Genomic DNA, 11,149 nt, shown 5'->3' with positions numbered 1-11,149 from the left:
ATATATGATTTGTTGTTTTTAATGTGTTAGATATTCTCGTATTTGATTTGTTAAGTAGCTCATGTTTGAAGCTCCATCTGTAAATGAGCTTTAACACGAATAGTTTGTGTAAGCATCAAAATTTTTTTCTTCTTTGCTCAATATCTTATCGGCTTCCCAAATCATGATATTTTCCTTTTCATCTAGTCTAACTCCTACCGTCTTCCCAATTTATGTGATTGACCCGCACCTCTCCGCGCTATAAGAGTGCAGCATGGGCTATGGCGCCGCCGAACAACCTTTATCGTTCTCCCTGCTCCCTCCCTAATAGTTTTGACCGAAACTATCAGCTTTGCGATCGAACCTTTGTGGTATAGTCGGATTTAGGGAAAAAATTTACGTGCGATAGACGTACGCAGCGTTGCGTGTGATATTGGGGTATACCGAGGGTATAAGGGGGTTACATCCACGGTATAAACCCTTGTAACCTCCCTGCAATTTACGTGTAACCTCTTAATATATGATAACATAAGCGTGAAACTTATTTTAGGGTACAGATAGGTTACAAAAAGTTGCAGGGAGGTTACAAGTGGTTATACTGCGGATGTAACCCCTTTGTACCCTTGGTATAACCCCAATCGCACGCAGCGCTGCGTACGTCTATCGCACGCAAATTTTTGCACTGATTTAGAGCTTGTTAGGATGGCAGAAAAAGGTTTGTGATGTATAGAGACTATCGAACTGTTCTGCTTCGCTGATCTTTGAAATCATTGTGGAAGGTAACCCTCATTTTTCTATAGATTCGTCTTCCAACCGGGTTTGCTAAATTCTGGAATTAAGGCAAGATGTATGAATGACGGAGTTTAAGAACCTGCAAGATTCAAAGAAGACATTTTTCACATGTGTAAACCCCCTAGAAAATTATTTCACAATTTATAATGACCTCCCCATTAAAATAAAATATAATTTTAATTATTTTTGTTAAAGTTAATTTTTATTAGGTTCCTGATTTCCATTCTTTTAAAAATACAAAAATAATAATTTAAATAACACCTATTTTAATGAATAAATAATTTTAATTGCTCAATCATTATATTTTATTTTTTAAATGGTGTAGGATCGCTAGTTGAACTATTGAATTTGTAGAAGTATTTTGGTTGTCACCTCGACGTAAATAATTTAATTTTATAAGAGGATAAACATACTCTTTTGAGTCAGGGGAGTTAATCATTGTTATTTATAGTAGATTCAAAGCTATTTTATAGGACTGTCAGTCTGCGCTTAGTACAACAATTATAATTTTGCACTTGTTATATGCCTCAATTATTGTTCTTGATGAAATCGCTAGATGCCTTAATTTATTGTTACAAATTTCCTGCACATCTGAATAAATTTGTAAATACAAAGTTTTTTTTTTTTTCTTACATTTTATTTTTATAAAACATAAAACTGCATAAGAATTCATATCCTATCATAAGCTTGGATGAAGTAGGATATTTCTTACATATAATTGGAAAACTTGGTATGTTTAGGTTTTGACATGTTGAATGGTGGAATTCTTTTAAATATTGAAGGAGGTTTGAGGAGCCCAAGGAATGATGACTCTTCAAAAAATCAACGGTTTCCTTGGGTTAGTATTGACCTTATCGGTTTCAGAGTGTCAGTTAAAACCGACAACATAAATGCAAATTGAAACTAAAAGATGACAGTTGTTGAGGAACGATGAAAAATTGCTATTGAATAGTAAATAGAAAACCAAAACAACAGTTAGGTGAGTGTCTGTCCAGAAAACAATGAGAATAATAAGAATTTTGATTTGAAATGATTGTATGTTTTCTTATGATAAGTAACTATATTTGATGTTAATCACTCTCTTATTGTCATATGATCTTATATATGCATGTAGTGATCATCATCCCGATTTGTTATGCATACCACATGCTCCATATCCCATGTTGTTTATGTTTTAATAAATAGATGTTATTTAGTGAGTTTGTTTGTCAAACTCACTCTTGATTTTTTGCATAACGAGTTTTATTCAGCCACTAGCGGTATCGTTTTCACTAGAGCAGGCTTTTCAGTTTTAGATTTCTTGTCTTGTTATTTTTTTCTCAGTATTTATTTTTTAACTATTATATTTTATATTTTGGATTTGAGTAGTTGTTTTTGTTATCATTTCCGCTTTGATTCAGCCAGCTTTCTATTTTTCTTACAGTTGTATCAATGGATTATTAATTATAAAATAACGTTTATATTTCCTAGTTTATTACTGTTATTATTTGCATATAATTTTCCTTTTGAAATACAAACACTTCATTTTATCAGACCCTACATTGTCGAGGTGTACCGTACCACCTTTGGGACTTGGGGTGTGGAAGTTCGTTCTTGTTCGACTCAATTTGACTTGAATTAATTAAATAATAGATAATTAATATTATTAACACATATATTAAACTTCTTTATTGTATGTATTTAAAAAATATATATTAAATTTTATTATTTTTTTAAATAATTTGAGCTAGACTTGCGAATGAATAACATCTTGCGTTGGACATGCAAATAATTGAGAATTGGGTGGTATGTATGTAAATTTCATGAGAAAAAAAAAAATTGTTCTTCCCTGCTTTTTCTCCACCTACATGTAGTCACACCATCCATTGAAAAACTTTGGTGCTCCAAAAATTTGCAAACAGCCTCTCTCCTTTCGACCATGTGAACTCACAGGGTTCTGTCTTCCCTCGTTTAATCCCGAGTTGGGCTTGAGCCACCCTCAAGTTGAGTTTAAGGTTGATTAATTTACTCGAGCTCAAGCTCGACTTCTCTACAAATTGACCCAACTTGTTTAGCATGAAAGAGGAAAAAAAGGTACTTATTTAAGTTAATAAAATAGTTAAATAAAAATAGAATAGGCATTTAGCAGATAATTATATAAATATTTTCAACATTTTAAATAATTTTAAAAATAATTGAATTTTAGTATATTTTATAAGAAATTTTTTTATATAAATATTTTCAACATTTTCAATAATTTTAAAAATAATTGAATTTTAGTATATTTTATGAATATTTTCTATAATTTATTTTTTAAACAAGGTAACTCACGAGCTAATGAGTCGAGTTGGGGCTAATTTTGGGCGAAATAGAGCAAGAGGGGAAAGAAAAGATAGAACGGTTGCTTTAATTTAATTTTCATTAATTTATTTTAATTCATTAATAATTGATAATTAAGTAATGTTATTATACATAACTATTTAATAAAAAAATGATAATTACTAATTAGTTTAATAATTAATTAATTAATTATATGTTAATGAATGTTAACTTATTATTCAACATGATTATTTTAATAAAACTATAATGGGTAATTAATTAATTCAATAAAAATTTCATTTTCATTAGAGAATATAAATAAAAATGTAAAACAAATTTAATTAGAACAAATAATTATATTATTTACTAGCAATACTAAGCTCATATTTCACATAATAGACCTAAATTTTGAAATATGTTGTAAAATAATTTTACCAAATTTGGCATTTGACATAATAAACAATTTTAAGGATTTAAATACCTTAAGATATACCAAGCCTAGATTTATGAATTCATTAAATCCTATTTCAATTAAGTTTTACTTGAAACCAAGCAACCTCTAATCTTTATTTTTTAGTTCAATCTTTTTTGCTTACTGGTTTATCATCCATTCTTATATACTTTTCATTGACACTTTTACATAAAGTTGATGTGTTTGCTCATATTTAGGATTTCTTCAATGTTAGATTCATTCTAATGTTTTGTTGATTTGAGAAGTTCGTTTGCTTTGTTTTAGCCCATTTGATTTAATTTTTTAAGGGAAAAATTAGGATTAATTTTTATTTTTTATCTTTGTTTTCTTTTATTTTTTATTTATTTATTTACTTAAAATAAAAAAAATATTTGGTATGTCATGACAACATTTAGAAGTTTTGAGTGTAAAAATAAACTAATTTATTTTTAAAAATGATAAATAAAAATACACTAAACAAACATGTTTTTGATATATAGACAAAAACAAAAAATAAAGTAATCTTAAACTAGCTAAAAAATACACTAAACAAACATGTTTTTTGATATACAGACAAAAACAAAAAATAAAGTAATCTTAAACTAGCCCTAAGATTTTACTTAGATCGAAGTAATTAGTAGTACCTCTTCTATGATAGTAGTGCATGTTACAAACATACAAACACTTTGATACATACATTTTCTTGTTAATGTTTTAATAGAAAAGTAAATATGGTTATCTGAGTTATAGCATATGCCAATTCATATTATTGATTTATTTAACATGTTCTTTGAATTCTCTTGATATTTGTTCAAATCTTTTGTATTTGCAAGTTTCACATGAATATGTATTCCTTTCTATGCAAATTGGGAAACAACTTCTCTTTCTTCTCTGATTTCTGGCTAAAAGGCTCACCTATTTATGAAAACATGAAGATGTTAATTATTCATGATTATCTTGCTCTAGAGATGCTAAAGGGAACTTACACTCTCATTAAAACACTTATTTCTTCTATAAGAAGGCCATCCCAAGCTTTTTGGCACAACATTATATCATTTAAAGGCCACTCTTATAAAAATGGCTCATTTGCTTGGAAAAAGAATGATTGGAGGCTTAAAAACACTAGACGTCATCTCATATAGGTATCACAAACTCATCCATATGTCTTTTTTGCAAAGCAAATCATGAATCATATTCCACCTATTCTTTGAATCTCAGGCATTATACCTTATAGCGATTTTTTCACCATGGCTGCAATTTAGCCTAATCTTAGTCTATTCTGATAATATTTCATGCCAAATTATCAAAAGGTTTTTTCCATCGACTGTGCACATTACTACGCATTTCATATGGTAAGAAAGAAACTGCTGAACTTTTAGAAGCACTGAAGAACATAATGATGTTCTTAATGATAATATGAAGTATGCTAGTTAAGTAAAAAATGGAAGATAGAAATTCAGGAATCAGATTCCTAATAGATTTGTTCGTCTTTATAACCTCCAAGGGATATAGTCCTTTTTTCTGGATAAATCTATTTTGTCAATCAGTTCTTTGCAGCTGTTTTTAATGGATATTCACTTATTTACTGGATTTCTCCTCTCATTAATGGCGAGGAACAAAGTATTTTACATTGGTGGAATTATTTGTGCGTTATTTGGCCTTTCTGGTTCAACCTGCAAGCTTCGGTAAAATTCTTGCATTTTCCTTGCTTTTTTGACTTATCTAAGGTCCTCATGTCTATATATATTTTATATATGAGACCTTATTTTTGTAACCATCTTTTAATATTGACAAAATTAGGCTTGACCCTCAATATTCCCACAAAAAGAAATTACTAATAAAAAATAAAATCACATGAACATGTCCTAAAAATTCATTCTGGAATTCTGCACAGCATACTAGTTTAGTGGCCATCAGTTCGACCCAATTACTGTTTAAGCTATTTTTTTTTATCCCCCTTACATTTTTCACTTGCAATGCAAATATTTTTCACATGTCAAGGTCTAATTTTGTTACTAAGGCTTCCCAAGCCAATTAGTTTAATATTCAAGTATAATTAAAAAAAACGTTTAGGAATTTCACACTTATGCTGAATTTCTAATTTTCTTTATTAAAATTTTTTTTTCAAGGAAATCTAAACCAAGAAAAATTTCCAATTATCTCTGTTGATATCTAATTGATGTAGCATCTATGTATGAGTGAATATTGAGAAATGGAAAATAAATAAAAATTTGATTTCTAATGAAAATTTTCTACTACAAGAAATATAAAAAAAGGTAAATAGCGACATTAAACTAAAGACCTGCCTGAATTTATAATTGCCTTTGTCACTCCCAACCACCAAGTCTCTCTCCTGGGTCATAATTTGTGAAGAGTCTGAACTCATTCCCAAGCTTGTTAGAGTGTTGAGGCCGGAAACCACAAGAATATGCCTTCAACAACTTGGCCGCACTCTCCTTCTGCACCTCTCCTGCAACAATGCAAAAGAATTATGCAACTTGTTTTTAAGCCGTCAGTCCAAAATGACTAGTCAGAAAGAGTACCAATCTAAGAAAGAAATCGTTGAAATTCAACGGATGATCCCACAAGAGTGAGATGTAAAACAAAATTTTGCATTGGTGGAACATTTATATTCAAGTTAACTGGTAGTTTTGAACATCTAAATCACAAATATGCACTATTCATCATAACCATACTCATAACTTTGGAATACCCCACAACTTACAAGAACCAAAAATATATATTTTTAATGTGGTTTCTACTAATCTAAATCACAAATATGCTATTCATTTGGTATCAAATAATCTCCCTCTTATTCTATCTCTTTCATGTTTCTTCTCTTTCCCATCAAAAATATCTTTTTTCACTACAATAAATGTTATTCTTAAAATCTCTCCCATCTAATCATTTTTTTTTCACTAATACTAAGTTCTTATCACACATTCATCTTAGATTCACATCAACATCTAATGTGGCAAAACTGAGTTAGTTAGGTCTCGTTGATTATTTTTAAACTTAGTTTAAAGCAAGTTAAAAAATTAAAAAGGATCAATCCAACACACAATATAAGTTGCCAGAAAACATGATCTCAAGTTTCACCTGTTAAAGATACTCAACATATTTTTTCAGTAATCAACAAAAAACTAGATGGGCACCAATTTAATTTATAGTTATCACAAAACTTAGTATATGGTATCAAGGTCATTTAACGTCATCAAGATATTCACAAAATGAAGTTGACAATTAACCAAAGCTTTTTGTCAACTTAAAATGAAGTGACATCAACGGTACTAAAAGTCGTCCTTTAAATGAAATTCGTTATGAATTATGCATATATTTTGATAATTATAAGCTAGCAAAACTAGTTTATTCTATAGCAAGTACTTGCTGAATTTTGCTATGTTATGTTCCTTGCATTAATCAAATGTAACCTTTCCTATAGCATTGTATTTCAATCTAAGCCTATAAATAGAAGGTCGAAGGATGGACATTGGAGATCAGGTCATGTACCATGTTTGTACATTTGATAGCAATGATAAAATTCCAAAGCTTATCTCTTTCTCTTCCTTTTTTATTGTTCTCGATCCATTTTTATGAATAAGGTAATGATGTTAACGACACACATGTTCAAATCCAACAACTTATTTATATACGATGAACATAGATGATACCTATGATAATAAGTTGAGCAATGCATCTCTTAGATGAAAGGGAAAAATCAATGAAAAGGAGCAACAAAAATTTCACTTATGAATCATATGAAATACCAGTTGAAAAACAAGATCGAAAATTTTAGAATACTTTTGACAAAATATCTTCTATATTATTCTTCTCTATCAGCAAAATGTCATCAACTCACCACATTATCATCAACTTCATTTTCCCTCATCAAACTCCATTCAAGTGCCTAAGAGAGAATAAAGAAAAACTTCACATCCCCACCAATCTTAAAAAAAAACTCTTTTTTAAATCAAACAATGCTTTTACCATTCATATTATAAAAACTCAATACATGTTCTTGAAGCTTATACAATGTAAAGTTAAATCCAACATATCATATTGCTTAGATTGAGTCGATAGTCTATCGCCTCACTATAAGTGATGTTACTAAATTTCAGCACTCATCATTGAGTTTAAGGAGGCACCATTAAAAAGTTTCTCAAGAATTCCTCCAGAAAGCATCACAAGTTTTTTTGAAATTCAACCGATTTCTTGTCACACTATTCACTAATGCATAAAGGTACTTGAAAAACTCACAGGCCAATTTGAATTTCAGCAAGAAGTAGAAGCAAGTGAATTCATCCAACATTGGACAATTTGATTTCAACTTGAGATGTTGAATGTTAAAGATTTGGAACCTATTATCACCTAGACCACACTTAGTCTAAAGGAAAAACCATTTAGATATGCTCTTAGATAACAAGTAATGATTCTAATTAGAACCTGCCAATAGTCATATTAATGCAAATAGTACAGTAATATTGAATTTTTTACTTTGAAAACTTGGCATTTGAAATTTGCCAGAGACTTGCAGTGATATCACGAATATCAACCGAATAAACACGATTGAGACTTCAACTCGACAAATACTAGATCACACCATAGAAATAGACATCTATATCATCATCATTAATGATGGTAAACATGTACACCCACACACCCGTACACCCCATTGGAGTATTGTATGGAAAATTAGAGAATGCAACTAAAGATAAAGAATACATTTGTCAATCGCCTTAACTATAAATACAATCTATGCTAGATCAGTTAAATCATTATATATTTCACAAAGATACAAAGGAGTGCTGGCATCTTTGTAATATTGTCGAAGAGTACATGGAAGATGAAAATTTTATGGAGTTTGTGCTTGTCAGTCCTGAATGACCATCCAAAAAAATAAAAGTATTAATATATTTGATTTATTTTTCTTCCTAAGATAACCTAGCTTTTAAGAATACTTCATAAAACTTAGTTTTGAAACATAATTCATTTATATTTGGGAAATTTGTCATAGGAACTCGACATTAAACACAAAAGAACTATCCTAGGAACTTAACAAGTACAACTGAAAAGCTCTTGCAAGAAAACAACAAAGTATTTGAGAAATAAGCACAAGAGGTTTAATATATGTGGAATCCACAAAATTGAGAATTATCAAAAGGTTCAAATCCTGAAGCTAATATTTGTTTATTCAGTTTAAAGTTAGAACAAATTTCAAATTTGTAACTCAAAAAATTGACAACTCAATATTAATTAAAAAATATGAATCTTAAAGGCAACCCTTTGGTTAAGAAAGTAGTAGACTAACTTGAGTTTAGGTTCAAAATAATCTAAATCCATGGTCAAGTTTAGAACTTATCTGACTAGTTCTTATAGGAGAGTTATGATCATTTGGTAGACCGACAATCAACACTGAACAAAGTAACTCTAAAACTTAAGCTAAACTATGAGTTTCGTTTAAAACAATAATATTGTTTACTAGAAAACTCATCAACTCAATAATTTGACAATTAGCCTACTCAACAATTTATCTATTCAATACTCGATTATTGTTTTTAAAATTTGATGATATTCTAAATTTCTCTTAATATTGCATAAGTCCCATCACTCACATAATTATTTGAAATATGAAAAATTAAGCTTCAATTTAGACTCTCCTTTTTTCAATAAGATTTAAATTCAAAAAGATCAAAGTACTTTATAATGGCAAGTCTAGGTAACTCCACTAAGACAAAAGCTTTGGCTTATATTGAAGTCCATACAAGATATTGGCTGGCATAAAATTAAGACAAAATGCTAGATAAGTATTTGGCAGTGATATCACATATTGAAAGAAACACTTTTATTATCCACTTAAAAATTTCTTGATGTTTAATCCAACCAACACTACTAAGTATGAATTCAACAAATTATTTTAAATCATAGCTTCATCATTTGTTTACTTTGCTCATTACTAATGATTTCTACTCAGATTACACATAAAGAACACACTAAGAAATGATATTTCAGGAAAGAGACTTCATTTATTAAAAAAGTTTATAATTTATTTGAAAAGGAGCGCAAAAAAATAAAAATTTTTAAGTATTTAAGAATATTTATCTGACTTTTTTTGTTTTTATACTTCTTGAAAGACCCTTGTCTTTGGCTAGCATAAGTTATTATAAAAAAAAAGAAACTTAAATCATATCATACATGATTGAGCACCACATGGTTCTTTAGAATATACAGAGAGAATATAATATAATTTTGGTACTTGCCCTTGATCTAATCCTAATACTCATTAGGCTCAATAAACTCATTAATAATTATGATTTTTGAATATTATGAACTCTACTCAGCCTTATCTTCCTATGAATTCTTCAATGATCCATCTAACTCAACTTGAATACAAAAGATGAACATCTACAATTTGAGAGGTAGTGATCTCTCCAAATTTCTACAATTCAAGAAGTAGAAATCTCACACAAACCCTCAACCTGAGATTCACAACAATAATCTCATTCATACCTAACCCTAAACTCATTATGGTCTATTTATAGTAAAGAAAAGTAAATAATAAGACCAAATTGTCCTTAGGCACACAAAAGACAAAATTGTCTTTAGGCTAGCACCGACATAATTACACCTTCCCATTGAGGTGGTAAAAAGAGAGGCATTCCTCCACCACTGCCCTCTGTTTCTTCATCCGCTGTCTCCTCGTCACACACTAAAGAACATGCAACTGTTCGATCATTTCAATTGTCTCTAGAGATAAACTTCTCATCCCACCGAAAACATAACTCCTTGGCTCGCTTTTCCTGAATCTCTGCCTCTATAAGGTACTCGAGTGTCGCTTTCAGTTGTGACCTATCATTATTATCTTGTGAAGTCTCTCTCTAAACTTCAACTATTTGAGCTTTTGGCATTTTCGTGGTTGTAGTAGTTTAAAATGACGCTCCACTGTCGGCCGTTTTATTGTTCAACTTCACTTTCGTAGTTTGAAAAAGTGATGATTTTGTGATTTTGAAAATAATTTAAATATAAATATAACTTTTTTAAAGAAGTAACATTTTAATTTTTAAAATAAATGAGACCAAACGAGTCTCACATTTTTAAATAGTTTAGATGATTTAATACAATACTACAAGCAATACATTTATCCCGAAGAATAAATATATCACTTGTAATAGGGATTTAATCATCTAGACTAAACAATTTGTGACATCCGTTTGGTCTGCGAAATATTTTTATAAAAAGGCCAACAAGTTCCCCTATCTAACATAAAAATTAGATAAGGTTTATTTTATCTGGGTTCCTGGTTCCCTATAGAGGCTATAGTTAATTACATCTTAACTGATCGAAATCACTTAATATAACACTCGATTAAGATCAGGTGGTTTTGCTTTTAAGATTTATTCCTGGTTCCCTATAAAGGCCAGCCCCTATAGTTAATTACATCTTAAATGATCGAAATCAGTTAATATAACTCTCGATTAAGATCAGGTGGTTTTGCTTTCAAGATTTCAAAGTTTAGGTTTTCACGATTGGACATGGGAAAATCAAATGGGAATGACTCAAAATAGGAACAATTATTTTAGGAATTCAAATGAAAGAAAAGTAGGGGATATCACAGATTTAGGGAAAAAACCC

The 11,149-nt window shown here is 29.8% G+C and overlaps 1 protein-coding gene across 1 annotated transcript in view; it reads right to left on the bottom strand.

Moving 5' to 3' along the window:
• Nucleotides 1-5,686: 5,686 nt before the first annotated feature.
• The window catches only part of LOC110030488 (protein-lysine N-methyltransferase n6amt2), a 35,527-nt gene continuing 30,064 nt past the window's right edge, over nt 5,687-11,149 (bottom strand). The window contains exon 4 of the mRNA XM_020733214.1: nt 5,687-5,990. Coding sequence (XP_020588873.1) covers nt 5,848-5,990 — 143 coding nt within the window. The 3' untranslated portion in view covers nt 5,687-5,847. The remainder of the gene's footprint in view (nt 5,991-11,149) is intronic.

Source organism: Phalaenopsis equestris, unplaced genomic scaffold (assembly GCF_001263595.1).
Source record: "Phalaenopsis equestris unplaced genomic scaffold, ASM126359v1 Scaffold000726, whole genome shotgun sequence".
NCBI lineage: Eukaryota > Viridiplantae > Streptophyta > Magnoliopsida > Asparagales > Orchidaceae > Phalaenopsis > Phalaenopsis equestris.
Note: the sequence above shows the minus strand (reverse complement) of the source record. Positions and strands in the feature narration are given on the sequence as shown.